Source organism: Trichomycterus rosablanca, chromosome 4 (genome assembly GCF_030014385.1).
Source record: "Trichomycterus rosablanca isolate fTriRos1 chromosome 4, fTriRos1.hap1, whole genome shotgun sequence".
NCBI lineage: Eukaryota > Metazoa > Chordata > Actinopteri > Siluriformes > Trichomycteridae > Trichomycterus > Trichomycterus rosablanca.
The window spans coordinates 21,657,095-21,674,353 of NC_085991.1; the positions used below are offsets into that span (position 1 = coordinate 21,657,095).

The 17,259-nt window shown below is 38.0% G+C and overlaps 1 protein-coding gene across 3 annotated transcripts in view; it reads right to left on the reverse strand.

Annotated features, from left to right (window-relative positions):
* Window positions 1-17,259, reverse strand: part of atp6v1h (ATPase H+ transporting V1 subunit H) — a 71,893-nt gene that overhangs the window by 25,301 nt on the left and 29,333 nt on the right. For all 3 annotated transcript variants that reach the window (XM_062993085.1, XM_062993082.1, XM_062993083.1), the window contains 3 exons: window positions 3,325-3,503; window positions 3,018-3,143; window positions 1,631-1,732 (listed from right to left, as the gene is read on the reverse strand). In XM_062993085.1, the coding sequence (XP_062849155.1) occupies window positions 1,631-1,732; window positions 3,018-3,143; window positions 3,325-3,503 (407 nt within the window). The remainder of the gene's footprint in view (window positions 1-1,630; window positions 1,733-3,017; window positions 3,144-3,324; window positions 3,504-17,259) is intronic.

Genomic DNA, 17,259 nt, shown 5'->3' on the forward strand with positions numbered 1-17,259 from the left:
AGGAAAATAACTTCTCTCTATATGTCAGCAGGGCCAAGAAGCTGATAGTGGACTTCAGAAAGCAGGAGAAAGTGCACACCCCTATCACCATCAACTGAGCCACTGTAAAGAGGGTCAGCAGCTTCAAGTTTCTCGGGGTTCATATCACAGAGAAACTTACATGGAGAGAACACACCACACGGTTGGTAAAGAAGGCACAACAAAGCCTCTTCTACCTCAGACGGCTCAAAAGGTTTGGCATGAATCCCCGCAACCTCAGGACATTTTACACTTGAACTGTGGAAAGTGTACTGACAGGTTACATCACTGCCTGGTATGGGAGCTGCACTGCTCTGGAGAGGAAAGCCCTGCAGAGGGTTGTACGGACAGCCCAGCATATTACCAAAGTTCAACTGTCATAGAACTGTACACCAGCCGCTGCCTGAGGAAGACTGGGAGAATTATAGAAGACACCGCCCACCCAAGCCTCTTCCTGTTCTCACAGCTGCCGAGCAGCAAGAGGTACAGGAGCATCATGTCAAGAACCAGCCGGTTCAGTCAAGACAGCTTCCCCCCCCGGCCATCAGGCTGCTGAACAGTAAGGGACACTCCTCATCATCAATACAGTGATCTCCATAAACAATCCACATTATAACACCCCATACAACTCATTCTGCACTCTGCACTTTACTACTTTACTTTACATATTAACCACACCTGCATAAGTATAATATATAATTTATATCTTGTAAAATACCTGAACATGTTGGACTATACAATAATTATCCTCCTCCCTGTATATCCTGCTATAAATATTTACATTCCTCATTTTCTTTCCCTAATCACAGACTCACAGTACAGCATACTGTAATCTTTGTACATCTGTACATTAATAGCTTGTAAACAATAACCTGTACATATTGAACAGATGGTGCTAGTGTATGGAAGTCAATGTGTATAATTTGTACTTAATGTGTATTTACAACTGTAAGGGACTATGCACCTAAGATTTTAACTCACCTTTCACACCTGTGTTAATGTGACGTGACAATAAAATTGATTTGATTTGTAAGTTCGAAACTAGCCAGATTAGATATCACATTTAAATTCATAACACACAAGTAAAAAACTATAATATTTAAACAATATATACTAATATGCATCAAGTATTGTTTGAAAATGCATCAAATTGTAAGATGCTATAAAATTGACAACGTGCATAGCACCAAATGTCCCCATAATCAGTGACTCAATCAGAACTAGAAACAATGGAAAGAAAAACTGTAACACAATCACAAGACGTAAAGTACTCACTTTGGTGCTAGTACCAGAGGTGACTCACACTAGTAAATGTTCATGAAGAGCATTTAGCTTCCTGCATTGACAAGAGCTTTTTCTGAGCAGTGTGAGAATGTGCACTTTTTGTGGTGACCTCACAGGAAAATATTTAATAATATTTAATTATTTATTTATGTATTTATTTATATACTTTAGTAACTCCTTGCTGAACTCATTTTATTAGAATGCATTAATGCGTACATTTTTTGAAAGGAAAATAATGGACCTGGACATGAATGCATGTCACGTCACTGACCTGTTTATAGTGACCTTGTTTTAGTGTTGTGTGTTGATGAGTGTTAAACAGGCTTACCTTTTGCCCCGAGGGTAATGTCTCACATACTCTCCCACATCATGAGCAGCCACAGCAATAACCTGAGGGTCATCAGAAACCTCCAACAGCCTGGTGAGAATCCTGGCACAAACGTACAATCATCATAAACCTCCTCATGCATACCTTTTATGTTCTCACACACTAGAGACTCATTTATAAACACATTAAAGCCAGGTAATAAAAGTCCAAAAATATGACAGTTGCATAGCCTGCAACGTACAGTGCTGTGACTACACTGTTTTGATTCCTTCGGCCATTGCATATTTACCACACAAAATAATGATTAGATACAAAAAAACATGCTAGTACCCAAACATGAATAAATACACCACGTGTTTAACATAATTTTCTTTATTTAGGGGGAAATGCATTCAATATTGAAGTTGTCCAACACCAGTATCAGCTTTGGCCTAGTCTCTTAAATGTCTCTTTGGTTAAAGGTAATGGTCTCTTACTGTGGTTGGTGGAGTCCTAAAGCCTTAGAATTGCTTTATAGCCCATTTAAAATTATACCTGTTACTTTGCTTTTGTTTACATCATGTTTACAATGCAGCGGTAACTCAGTGATTCGGATCTCAGCAGAGTCGGGCTAGCGGCATTGATCACTGCGCCACCCGAGCACCTTACCATTAGGATATATTGTGCTAATTCGTATTTTATTTTTTTGCATTAACAATGGTTGATACTGTTCTGACAGACAGTATTTAAAATTTTATTTGGGATGCAGCCCTTGTTTAACCCTAGCCAAGTCAGCAGGCCAGCATAACTGTCAGTACACTACCGTGCATTGTTCGTGGGTAGATTTTGAAGTACAGCTTTACATCAATCATAATATGGCCTGTGATTTCTTGAATAGCAGCAAAACATAACAATAATAGTTGTTTTTTATATATGTGCCCTAGCGTTTAAGTTAATTACTAATGCATTAGTTCAAATATGCCAGAGGTATTAAAATGAATTCTGTTCTTAGGGTCTCAATAGACATTCTTATATTCATTATGACTTATAAAGTACTTAACAACGCAGATAACAAGCTAACTCAGGGTTGAGCACCTAATCATCCTTTAATAACATGGACATTAAATGCAATTGGCTTAGATCTGTGAACCTCAATGCTGACTCAGTCATACTCCCACTAAGAACTCTTTAATAAAATATTTTAAAACTTTTGTTATTAAAATTAGTAAACCAATGAGTTGAAATTTAACAATTTATTTTACTTTAGAGGACCTAACTGCATATATTTTTATTCTGCCAAACAAATAAAAACACATTAAATGTAAATGCACTGCATCAAATGTAATGTTAGCCCCTTACTCTAATTAGTAATAAGAATAAATCTTATTTAGTTCAGTTAGTTACTTACTTGAGCAGTTCATAGTTTTTCTCATTCAGACGGACAGCATTCTCTCTCCAGAACTTCTCCGACTTGTGCACTGGACTCCATTCCAGCCGTCCGGACTTTAGCTCAGAACTGTACTCATCAAATGAGCTAAGCAATAAAGAAAAGATGAAAAAATAATGCATGAGAAATATTGAAAGCTCTCATGAACAATTCATTTAAAAATGCAGCCATGTGGAGTGCATGCTTTCATACCAATGACAAATTGGAAACATCTACTAAGACAACAAGCATCCAAAGTCAACAAGCAACATTTTGAACAGATTGGCACCTGAGGTCTTGTACACTTTCTCCCAGCCTCTCTAGGAGAAACTTAATGTCATCTGTGATGTCCTCATCATCATATTTCTGCTGGTCCAGATTCTCCAGTTGTTTTAGAACTTTGCACTGAATCATGGCCAGTGCATACTCCTGACGAGTCTCCCTCTCTGCAGACTTCTCCAGCAGGTTCTAAAATACATGAGTGATCATTTTAATTACAGCATATGGACTCAAATTTCAGCATGAACTCTATTGTTTAACAATTGGAACCACTGGAGCCATGGCAGGAATACCTTGGGCAGGGTGCCAATTCATCACAGGGCTAATAGTATACCATGGCTGCAAATTTATTAGCATCTGATTAGTAGATAAAATCGTAATAAAATTGTGCTTCAAGAAAGAGTAAAACTCAAGGAAATATGACTTTTAGTACAAAGGTGTTGACATGGTGAATTTGACTAATGGGCTTGCTTGCTTTTTGGCTGCTGCATTAAAAACTAGTTAGATCTTAATTAAATAAAAGCAAGGCACCAGCAGCAAATCAAAACAATAATTGTTTATGGTAAACCAGCTTTTCAAGTTAGACCAAGATCCTTTATATTAAAATATGGAACATTTGTCTATTTAAGCAGCTATGTAATACTGTAGTCATCTTACACTCAGCAGGTGTACTGAGTACAGAAGTTTGTCAGAATCTCTAGATCCACTGTAATCCTTATCAAAAATAGAGCGCATGCTCATGATTCATATAAGCTACATGAAGAGGAAGCTTTGTATCCGAATTGCCCATACTATCCATATCTGAACAAACATTGACACTAACACACCTGCAAAACCAATTCTGCCTTTTGAACTGCTTTGTTAACAACCCAGATGGTCCTATCCCACTTTGTCCAGAGAACAATGTCAATTATTTAGCAAAAGTATCTGAAAGGTGGATTCATCAGACCATAGCACATGTTCCACTTTGCATGAGTCCAGTGATGGACTCATGTATAGAGAAGTCGTGGTGTTTCTGAATGTTGTTAATTCTGTATGGTCTAACAAGACCAATCTAGGTACACATAAAAAATAACACACAAATCTTTTTAATGGACTTCTGTACAAAGAAATACTGGGAAAGTCTGTAATATAGGAACTCTAAAAAAGCACAAATGAATCACTACCTCAAGGGGAAAAACAGCGGGGAAAAAAACACATTATGCAAGAAAGCTTTTTTTATGTGTGCTAAAATGGAACCTGAGTGCAGCAGAAACTAAGCATTTGAGCAGTGGAAAAGGTACACTTACACCTGACAATGTTTAACATTTTCATGCATTAAAGACAGAAAAACCAGGCAGCCTCTCTGAACAGAATGAGTGTCAATCTTTTGCTACAAAAGATTCACTTTAAAGGAATTGAGTAGTTTAAAAGGCTTTAAAAACACTTTGGCTTATGCTCTGAGAAGTAAATGTAAAAAGAAATATAAAGGCCTAGCAAAAAAAAAACCTTAGTCTCCAAACTATATATTGTTGTTGAAAGCTATTAAAATAATGTCAGTTTTAGGTAATTTTATTTATTCATATACTTTGGAAACTCAATTTTCTTCCTACAGGTTGACAAAAAAACTATGTTGTATATGTTGTATAATGCCACAGTATTGTCTCCCAAAGCCATTTTAAGGAAAGGACATTAATATTAATCATAAATCATTTGTGAACTAAATGTTAAAGGTCAGCATTGGAGGTCATATGAGTCTGTGAAATGTAGTCAGTGCAGTGTCTTTTTTTATTATTAATAATATTTTTAGTGATAGTAGATCAATCTTTCTTCTCAACCAGTAAGCTAACAGTCTACAGGCAAGCATTATGCATGTCTGACAAAGCAAATAAAATACTTTGCTTTATACTTTTTATTAATGTACAGTAATAAGAGACTTTTAGCTACTCTGCCCACCTGCAAAGTATTGTACATATGCAATAGTAGAATCTGTCTGGATAGTAATTTATTAAAATAAACATATCTATTACTCTGTTACCACTGCATTCTGTCAATTTGAATGAGCTACGTGCCTGCATCATTTGATGTTGCTAACTGATTTGACCTCTGTGACATAAAATCATCATACTGTGGCACAAAAGCAATTGTCCAATCAGTATCATAAATTTTAAGTAATGCTACCCCCCTCTTAATATTAGCACTAGCTGGTTTCCAATGTATTACATTCACATATTATAAATGAGGCAGTATAACAAATACTATTTTAGAATCAGATGTTGTATAAATCAAATCAATAAAGAGAGAAACGGCACTGAGCCTAGCACAGCAACATCCAAAAAGGTAATTATTAGGCACTACGTGATTCCCGGAAGTCAGTGATGAAATGAATTTTAGTGGATTATTTTTTTTTTAAAGGTAACACTTGAATGTGACGTCATTACTGCCAGCAGTGAAAGTTTAGAGAGGTAGAATGGAAAAGAATGCATTCATATTAACTGATAAAGTAAAAAAACTGTCTGTTTGAATTATGCCAGTAATTTATTTTGAGAGAACCCTGTTTGGCATATTAATCAGTCACATAGAATGAAGCTAAAAGCAACAGCAAACTGAGAACTGCAGTACGGTGACCTGACAGGCCTTTATATCGCCTTTAATAAGATGCACTGCTTACTGAAAGGAGCTGTGCAGCGGAGAGGGAAATTGTAAATTACAAGCATAGCGAATTGGCACTGGAATAGCAGAACGTCTAAGCACTAGTAATTTACTAGTAATAACCTAGTCGTTCAGAAAAGTGCAAGCTTATTCAATAACAACTAAGGCGACAGAACTAGACTAAGAACGAATTGGGAGTAAAAAGTGTGAGGAAAATTTTTACGACATTTTTATGACCAAAAGTAATAAATGTCGAATTATATGCAGTTAATTCCCATTAGAGCTTGTAGGCTTTCTCATTCAGGCTGCATTAGCAAGAAATTTTTTTATTATCTGTTAAGATGCAGACAATGTAGCAGGTAATGTGAGAGTTGCACAGCAAAAGGGTCTTGGTTACCTGAGTTCTAACCCTCCTCTGAAGTCAATACTAGTGAAAGGCTTAGTTATTCCCATGTCTGTGTGCACATACTAAAGATTTGTGCCAGATGATAAATTGCATTGTTTGAAATTAAGAAGTGAGTGGATATGGTATTTAAAAACTCCAGCAGCGCTGCTGTGTCTGATCCACTCATACCAGCACAACATACACTAACACACCACCACCATGTCAGTGTCACTGCAATGCTGAGAATGATCCACCACCTAAGTAATACCTGCTCTGTGGGGGTCCTGACCATTGAAGAACAGGGTGAAAGCAGGCTAAAAAAGTGTGTAGAGAAACAGATGGACTACAGTCAGTAATTGTAGAACTACAAAGTGCTTCTATATGGTAAGTGGAGCTGATAAAATGGACAGTCAGTGTAGAAACAAGAAGGTGGTTTTAATGTTATGGCTAATCAGTGTAAACACATTTAAAATGTGATGCCTGCAACACACTCAAAAGTTAAAACAGATGCATATTGTTTTCCCATTGGCTTTACTATTAATGAGACTTTTATAATGGTTTGGGAACTGAGGACACTAATTGACACTAAAATGCCTGTGGAATTTTTCTCCATTTTTGCTTGATACAAGACATCAGATGCTCAACAGTCCGTGGCTGCCATTGTCTGATTCTCCCCTCCTTACATTTTCAATAGGAAAGAGATCTGGACTGCAATGAAGCCACATCTTTGAAGCATGTGCAGAATGAGATCTGGAATTGTTTTATTGAAATAATCATGGACTTCACATATACCTCTGTAACAGTGATAACTTCACACATATACCAGTCACCCATGCTGTGGGCACATGATACATCTTCATACCATGACTGTTGCTGGCTTTTGCAGCTTTTGGTAGTAACAGTCTGATAATGTCCTTTTTTCCAAAAAATGTGGATTCATGTGACCACAGAACACGTTTCCACTGTCTTTTGGTCCATCTTAGATAAGCTCAGGCCAGGAAAACTCAGTAGTGTTTCTGTATAGAATTAATATATGGCTTTCTCTGTGTAATAGAGTTTCAGATCGCGATTTCTCCAGATTCCCGCAATCTTTTCACAATATTACGAACGAGATCCTGCTGCGCCATCCAAGCGCACCTACTAGCACGAGTGCAACATATATGAGCAAAAGCTTCTTGGCAAACGACCTAAATTACTTGCAGTCTTGCATTGACGAATGTTCTTTTTGAACCGATTGACAATTCCCTCATGAAGTCTGGTGAGCCAAGACTCGTCACTGCTTGTACAGTCTGATCTCTTGCTGGATCCTCCTTTTATACCCAATCATGATTCCCTCACCTGTAACCAAGTCACCTGCTTACTTTCCATTTTTTTTAAACAAGACTTCAGATGCTCAACAGTCTGTGGTCGCTGTTGTCTGATTCTCCTCTCCTTACATTTTTAATAGGAGACAGATCTGGACCGCAGGCAGGTCAGTCAAGCACACGCACTCTGTGTCTATGAAGCCATGTCATTGTAGCATGTGCAGAATGAGATCTGGAATTGTTTTACTGAAATAACCATGGACTTCACATATACCTTTGTATCAATGATACCTTCACACATACACAAGTCACCCATGCTGTGTGCACTGATACATCTTCATACCATGACAGTTGCTGGCTTTTGCAGCTTTTGTTAATAACAGTCTGATAACTCAGTGTCCTTTTTTCCAGAAAACAAGCTGGACTCATCTAACCACAGAACCTGTTTCCACTGTCTTAACTTGCCATCTTAGATAAGCTCAGGCCAGGAAAACTCAGCAGTGTTTCTGTATAGAATTAATATATGGCTTTCTCTTTGTGTAACAGAGTTTCAGATCGGATTTCTCCAGATTCCCGCAATCTTTTCACAATATTACGAATGGTAGATGGCAAACGATCTAAATTACTTGCAATCTTGCATGCTCTTTTTGAACTGATTGACAATTCTCTCATAAAGTCTGGAACAAGGTGGTGAGCCATGACTCATCATTGCTTGTACAGACCTCCTTTTATAACCAATCATGATTCCCTCACCTGTTACCAAATCACCTGCTTACTGTGGAATTTTTTAATTCTTATTTTGTCTCTGTCCCAACCTTTTTAAATGGGTTGCAGCCATTACATTCTAAATTTAAGAATTTAAAATTATATTTGTTGTATATTGTTTACATATCTACAATGAATTACATAATTCCAATAAACGCTAGAATTTTTTTATTTCTACTTTTGTCAGCTACATAAAGATTCACATTAAGAGAATTAACGAATCACAGATTCTTTTTTTATTGCATTTACATCCTCCAACTTTCCCGGAAATAGGAATCTTCTTGCATGAGATTCTAATAAGAATTACACATTGACGAAAGACATGCATTGGCTCATGTGATGTATGAATGACCCTCCATTATATTTTAACAAAAGCTCACTTGGAGATTTAAAGGTATGTAACCTGAAATAACCATTTATTTTCAGTCATTGACATCAGTGGTGAGCAATTATAATAATAGTAATCACAGCTGTCAGCTTCCTTCAAAAGCTGTACACATCTAGCAATGTGGAAAAAAACATCCCTGTACAGCTCATTATATTCAGACCAGAAATATGTAAGAGGTTAAAAACAAGCTTTTTGTATGTTTTGAAACATAAAAAGCAGGTTTTGTTTGGATTTTTTAGACACCATGGCTGTCATTACTATCCTAAATACTGTTAAGTATATAGTAGGTACTAGTGGGCAGCAAGCAAGTAACTTCCACTAATGATTTTCCAGTTAGTAGTTTCCTTTTATTTAAATATCTGTGCATGATCCCCAAGTCTCAGAGCAAAGAATTTAAAGTAAATACAAAAACAATGATTGTATGCTCCATAGCAGTGGCACAGCAACAATCTGACCTTGGACACTGACTTTGGACACAGACACAGGTGTATCTCATGTTCATTCCACACCAGTTTAGATTTCCATCTGGCACTCTGTTTTTTGTTGCAGAAACATGCAGAGGTTGGATTGACTGCTTTAACCTGCCCCTAGATGTCAGTGAGTGAGTGGATGTGTAAGTTTGTGATGACCTGTAATAAACTGTCACTTCACATGACATCTTCGTGTCTTTGCATTATGCTTTACCCAAAATCTGCAGATGAATTTCTCAGTCTGACGATTCATATTCTGCAGTTGTGTTGGTTTAACAGATCTTAGGATTTTTAATTGATCTGAAAATATTGTGTGCGCAATTAACTGCATGTCTATGCGCCATTAGCTCTATGCTAAGATATAAATTAAGAAGCTGTGCCACTCAAGTATGTGATGCATAACACATAATTTTCATTGCTACTATGAGATATCGCAATCAACAGCATGTCAAGTACAACGTGATTTTCGCACATGCTTACAAATGCACTGCTGAAATAGCAGCAAGATCCTGCTGCGCCATCCAAGCGAACCTACTAGCACGAGTGCAACATATATGAGCGAAAGCTTCTTTTTGACTGATCACTAACACATTCCTTAAAAATAAAACTAACACTGGACACAGACAAAAATATAAATTCTGTGCTTCAGGCTTTAAACTAAAAGCTATTTATTAATGAGCCGAGGACAAAACAAGAAGCCCTGAGTAGAACGTTAATAAGATCTGCAGCAGAGGAAATAAATGAAGACGCAGCACTTCAATTTAATGCTGTCAGAGACATGGGCGATAAATTCGTTATCACATGCTGAAGTAAGAGATGGCTTCCAGCTTTCAGGACTAAATTAAACATCAGGTGTAAGCGGCACCAGACTAAAGCAAATTAGAGTGAATCTGAACAAAAATAACAGGACATGTTTTAAAAGCTACAGTGCTTTGAAAGAGTATTTGCCCCCAGGCAATTTCTTTTCATTTTAGCTAATGTCACATTTACATGTTTACGATCATCTAAGTAATTTTAACATAAGGAAAAGACAACATAGAACAAAATGCAGTTTATAAATGATCGTTCCATATACTGAAAATAAAGATTTATTTAAAACCAATATCACCCATGTACAAAGTCATTTCTCCCCCTAAACTAAAATAACCGGTTCTGCCACCTTTGGCAGTGACAACAGCAATCAAACATTTTTGATTGTGGTCTGCTCTTCTTTGCAGAATTGTTTTAATTTAGTGAGACTGGAGGTTTTTTTTTAAATGAACTGCATATTTAAGGTCTTGCCAAGGCATCTTAATGGAACTAAAGTCAGAAAATGGACTCAAAAATCTTCTGCAGCTTTAGTGCTACATAACCCAACTGCAATTAAACTTTAGATCACAAACTGATGGGAAAACATTCACCTTCAGGATTTTCTGACGATTTATTTATTAGGATTTAACGTCATGTTTTACAATTTGGTTACATTCATGACAGGAACGGTAGTTACTCATTACACAAGGTTCATCAGTTCACAAGTTTCACAGTCATGGACAATTTTGTATCTCCAGTTCACCTCACTTGCACGTCTTTGGACTGAAAGTGGAAACTGGAGCACCCGGAGGAAACCCACGCAGACACGGGAAGAACATGCAAACTCCACACAGAAAGGACTCAGACCGCCACACCTGGGGATCGAACCCAGGACCTTCTTGCTGTGAGGAGACAGTGCTACCCACTTAGCCACCGTGTCACCCTTGTGAAAATGAACCCGATTGTCAAGTGAATTTGGTTAAATGATTTAGTAACTACAGTACAGTTTTCCTTCAGTAAATTAAATCATCATTTAAAAAAGTTTTTTTAATTTTGTGTTTACTTGTGTTAGTTTTATAAGGAATTTGATTATCTTAAACACATAAGTCTGCCAAATATGCAAAAATAAAAGAAATGAAAAAGGGGGCAAATATTTTGTGTTATAATAGATGAGCCTCTACCAAGAGAAAAATCTGATTTTTGGAAGCCTATATGGTAATACAAGTGTAATAAAAACTGCGTGCTGCGTGCAACCGTTCACCTCAGAATTTTCACTGCCATTAACAGTGAAACAGTCGAGCTGGCAGACAGGAAATGTTTCAAAGGAGCACTATCAGTATTCTGTATTCTAAATAAAGGAAATAATGGAGTATTCTGTAATTTCATAATGAGCTCAGGGAACAGAAAATCTTTTGAGTGCATGTCTGAATGATGAGCTAAAGTGCTAATGCCGGTCCCCACAAACTGAAGTGAAACAAAACAACATTCGGGGAAAAAATAGCCCAGAACTCACAATGTAAACAAGCATCTTCCAAATGCTGTTCCAGCCATCATACTAAACCCAAAAACTTATTACTTACAAACTTCGAATGTGTCAGTGCACTTCTAAAAGCATATTAGTGGCCCTAGGTTAAAAGGACACTATGACACTGTGTCGTGTCATTTATGTTTTCTTTTTGTATTGATTAATTACAGTCATAAGAGAAAAAAGTAAGCAATTTTTCTAGATCAGGGCTTAAATAACAATTACGTGGTCCCTTCCAACATTTGTAAAAAATAATTATAAGTATAGAAAAACAATTAACATTAGGTGAGGATAACAAAAAAGTAAAAAAATTTTCTAAAGTAAACCAAGTGGTTGTCAAAATATAAGTACACTATAATTTAATAACATGTAGAACCTCTTTTGGCAACAGTAACTTAAAGTAAACACTTTCTGAGTTCAGCAGTCTCTCAAATCATTTTGGCCCGTGTTTTTTTTAACTGCTTATACACTGCCTGGCCAAAAAAAAGGTCACGACCTGGATTTAACTAAGCAAATAGGTAATAGCCTCCCATTGGATAATTACTGCATGGGTGATTATGTTTCAGCTGGAAACAAGTTATTTAACCCTAACTGATGCAGTGAGTAGCTTCTCATTTGTTAAACAACCCTGTGGAAAGACACATCCTGTGGTCGTGGAAAAGATGTTTCAGAAGGGTCAAATTATTGGCATGCATCAAGTAGAGAAAACATCTAAGGAGATTGCTGAAACTACTAAAATCGGGTTAAGAACTGTCCAACGCATTATTAAAAAGTGGAAGGACAGTGGGGGAACATCATCTTCGAGGAAGGAATGTGGTCGGAAAAAAATCTTGAATGATCGTGATCGGCGATCACTTAAACGTTTGGTGAAATCAAATGGTAGAAAAACTACAGTAGAACTCAGGGATATGTTTAATAGTGAAAGTAAGAGCATTTCCACAAGCACAATGCGAAAGGAACTCAAGGGATTGGGACTAAACAGCTGTGTAGCCTTAAGAAAACCACTTGTCAGTGAGGCTAACTGGCAAAAAAGGCTTCAATTTGCTAAGGAGCATAAAGATTGGACTCTGGAGCAATGGAAGAAGGTCATGTGGTCTGATGAGTCCAGATTTACCCTGTTCCAGAGTGATGGGCGCATCAGGGTAAGAAGAGAGGCGGCTGAAGTGATGCACTTATCCGCTTGTTAAGTGGTGACGTGTCGACCTTATGATCGTCACATCCGGGTCCAAGTTGGCTGAGTCCCTCGTATTTTCAATATGCCACAGTGCTGTGACCCGTACTGCTTCAACAGGTCCGAGTCGAAAAAAAAACTACCCAATTGCCTTTTTACCGCTTTCCTTGAGATTAGATATCATGAAGTAATATTTTTGTTCATAATTCAATGTAAAAAGGTAAACCCTCATTGTATATTCATTACACGTGTTTCAAGCTTTTTTTTTTATTTCATATAATAATGTGAGATTCTGGATTTTTTACTATATAAGCTATAAGCTATACTGATTAAAAGTAAAACCAGAGTTAGAAACGTCAGTTTTCATGTAATGAATAAAAACTATGACCGCTTACACCTCTTGATGAGGTGACATGAAATGAAATAATGACATGAACTTTTCATGATATTCTGATTACCTGAAGTGCACTAGTGTACTGTACATCTTGTCTTATTTGTATCTTAATGTATGTTTCTAATATACTGTATATATATATATATTTACGACAGCAACACAGAGTTCCTTAAGTTTTCCACAAACAGAATTTATTTTAACTTTCTTCTTACATTGACTTATCCATTAATCCAAGTTTCTTATAAAAACAAAATAAAAACTCACTATGTTCGCAATTGGCGTATAACAAACAAAACTTCGATCATAAATCTGTTGCTCCACGTCCTCTTTCTTTCCGTATATTTCATAAATATTTTCTGTATATAGAGTCAGTATAATTCTTCCCCCCGCAGACTAACCGAAGAGGATTAATGAATAACAGCATACACTGATTACCAGGAAAAATAATCAGTAGTTGAAATACCAAGTCTCCACCTCAAATAAGTATTCTTTAACCAAATAGAAAATATTTATGACAATAAACATAGAACATTACAATTAGTGCAATATGGCTTTTACAATATATATACAGTGTATCACAAAAGTGAGTACACCCCTCACATTTCTGCAGATATTTAAGTATATCTTTTCATGGGACAACACTGACAAAATGACACTTTGACACAATGAAAAGTAGTCTGTGTGCAGCTTATATAACAGTGTAAATTCATTCTTCCCTCAAAATAACTCAATATACAGCCATTAATGTCTAAACCACCAGCAACAAAAGTGAGTACACCCCTAAGAGACTACACCCCTAAATGTCCAAATTGAGCACTGCTTGTCATTTTCCCTCCAAAATGTCATGTGACTCGTTAGTGTTACTAGGTCTCAGGTGTGCATAGGGAGCAGGTGTGTTCAATTTAGTAGTACAGCTCTCACACTCTCTCATACTGGTCACTGAAAGTTCCAACATGGCACCTCATGGCAAAGAACTCTCTGAGGATCTTAAAAGACGAATTGTGGCGCTACATGAAGATGGCCAAGGCTACAAGAAGATTGCCAACACCCTGAAACTGAGCTGCAGCACAGTGGCCAAGATCATCCAGCGTTTTAAAAGAGCAGTCCACTCAGAACAGACCTCGCGTTGGTCGTCCAAAGAAGCTGAGTGCACGTGCTCAGCGTCACATCCAACTGCTGTCTTTGAAAGATAGGCGCAGGAGTGCTGTCAGCATTGCTGCAGAGATTGAAAAGGTGGGGGGTCAGCCTGTCAGTGCTCAGACCATACGCCGCACACTACATCAAATTGGTCTGCATGGCTGTCACCCCAGAAGGAAGCCTCTTCTGAAGTCTCTACACAAGAAAGCCCGCAAACAGTTTGCTGAAGACATGTCAACAAAGGACATGGATTACTGGAACCATGTCCTATGGTCTGATGAGACCAAGATTAATTTGTTTGGTTCAGATGGTCTCAAGCATGTGTGGCGGCAATCAGGTGAGGAGTACAAAGATAAGTGTGTCATGCCTACAGTCAAGCATGGTGGTGGGAATGCCATGGTCTGGGGCTGCATGAGTGCAGCAGGTGTTGGGGAGTTACATTTCATTGAGGGACACATGAACTGTCCAATATGTACTGTGAAATACTGAAGCAGAGCATGATCCCCTCCCTCCGGATACTGGGTCGCAGGGCAGTGTTCCAGCATGATAATGACCCCAAACACACCTCTAAGACGACCACTGCTTTATTGAAGAGGCTGAGGGTAAAGGTGATGGACTGGCCAAGCATGTCTCCAGACCTAAACCCAATAGAACATCTTTGGGGCATCCTCAAGCGGAAGGTGGAGGAGCGCAAAGTCTCGAATATCTGCCAGCTCCGTGATGTCGTCATGGAGGAGTGGAAAAGCATTCCAGTGGCAACCTGTGAAGCTCTGGTAAACTCCATGCCCAGGAGAGTTAAGGCAGTTCTGGGAAATAATGGTGGCCACCCAAAATATTGACACTTCAGGAACTTTCACTAAGGGGTGTACTCACTTTTGTTGCCGGTGGTTTAGACATTAATGGCTGTATATTGAGTTATTTTGAGGGAAGAATAAATTTACACTGTTATATAAGCTGCACACAGACTACTTTTCATTGTGTCAAAGTGTCATTTTGTCAGTGTTGTCCCATGAAAAGATATACTTAAATATCTGCAGAAATGTGAGGGGTGTACTCACTTTTGTGATACACTGTATATATATATATATATAAAGGTTCACAGGTTTAGCCATAGTTGTTTGCGTTTGCGATTAGGTTCGTTTGGCCCCGGAAATTACGCGTGACATCACACTTAACAAGCGAATAATGCCTAGTGCCTACCGTACAAGCCTGTGGGGGCAGTGCTATGATCTGGGGTTGCTGCAGTTGGTCGGGTCTAGGTTCAGCAATGTTTCGTGCCCAAAGAATGAGGTCAGCTGACTACCTGAATATAATGAACCACCAGGTTATTCCATTAATGGACTTTTTCTTCCCTGATGGCACGGGCATATTCCAAGATGACAATGCCAGGATTCATCGGGCTCAAATTGTGAAAGAGTGCTTCAGGGAGCATGAGACATCATTTTCACACATAGATTGGTCACCACAGAGTCCAGACCTGAACCCCATTAAGAATCTTTGGGATGTGCTGGAAAAGACTTTGCAAAGTGGTCCAAATCTCCCATCATCATTTTTCCCATGGGGAAAAATTAATGCAACTCTGGACAGAAATAAATGTTGTGACATTGCAGAAGCTTGTGGAAACGATGCCACAGCGAACGCATGCCATAATCAAAGCTAAAGGCGGTCCAATGAAATATTAGAGTGTGTGACCTTTTTTTTGGCCAGGCAGTGTAGTTCATTGCTAAATTAGTGATTCTATTCAGCTGCTCCCATTAAGCTTTTCCACAAAGAACCATTCGTCTACACCAGACCTGGGCATTGTACGTGAGACATCCCCAACTGGCCCGCATGAGGTCCGTGACAATTAAAAATCAGACGTAAATAAATGTACATCATACATGTAATACAACAGGATTGTTTTTGACGGGGGCGCTATTTCTTTCAATTTCCGTAAGTTCCGATTTACGTGTGTGCGAGACGAGTGTGTCCAGCTTCACCGTAATGTGTCGGCGAACAGAACTGAGTGTGATTGACGGTCGAGTTTTTAACAAGACATGGACTTCTGAAGTATTTATTTACTGAAATCAGATGTAAAGCTGTTTAAGGATCACAATTTAGGCTTCAAATCGCTGTTACGGTACTAAACACGGAGAAATACAAGAACATGATCAATGCGGAGCGTCACATCTGAAGCTTCGCTAACTAAACTGCAAAAGCAACAAGGACTTTTTTATAAAGTTTTACACATCCAGAACTGAAGCAGTCAGGACCAGCTTTGTGATTTTAAAAAGAATATCCAACAACAACAAAGGACTGAAAAACAGCAAATGAGGTAATTACACTCAAAACAAAATAGTGTAAAGTTTAAAAACCTGCACATTTTGTTCACATTTGTTTTTGAGAAATTAGTTGATTAGTGAAATAATGTTGATGTTTTTACTCTGCCTACTTCTCATTTCCTGATTGTAACATCTAAACAGTAACAGATTATCAGAACTGTACAATTAACTGCTTTTTATAAAGAGATAAAATTAATATTGAGCAGAATTAAGTTCACCTTATTGGTCCGGCCCTCCACAACAGTCCCAGTTTCTTATGTGGCCCCTTGGAAAATTTAATTGCCCACCCCTGGTCTACACTCTTTATTAGGCACAGTTTTCACACTGAATGCCCTTCCTGATGCAACCCTCCTATTGATCTGGGCTTGGGACCGACACTAAAGATGCACTGATATGCTAGGTCCACATACAACCATGCGTCTTGTGAATTTGCAACTGGGATTCAAACCCCCAGAATTCAGGCTCCTACCTTTACGTTACACAAGCACACACTGCAGTCAATAATGTTGGAGGGTATTCATTTAGGCATCACTTATTTAGAATCCTGCCAAGGCATTAGAAGGGTTAGAAGGGTCTTTAATTTGACTTTGCTATTACTCATCCACATTCATGCATATTACTCATCCAAATCATTGAATTCAGGTGTTCCAATCGCTTCCGTGGTC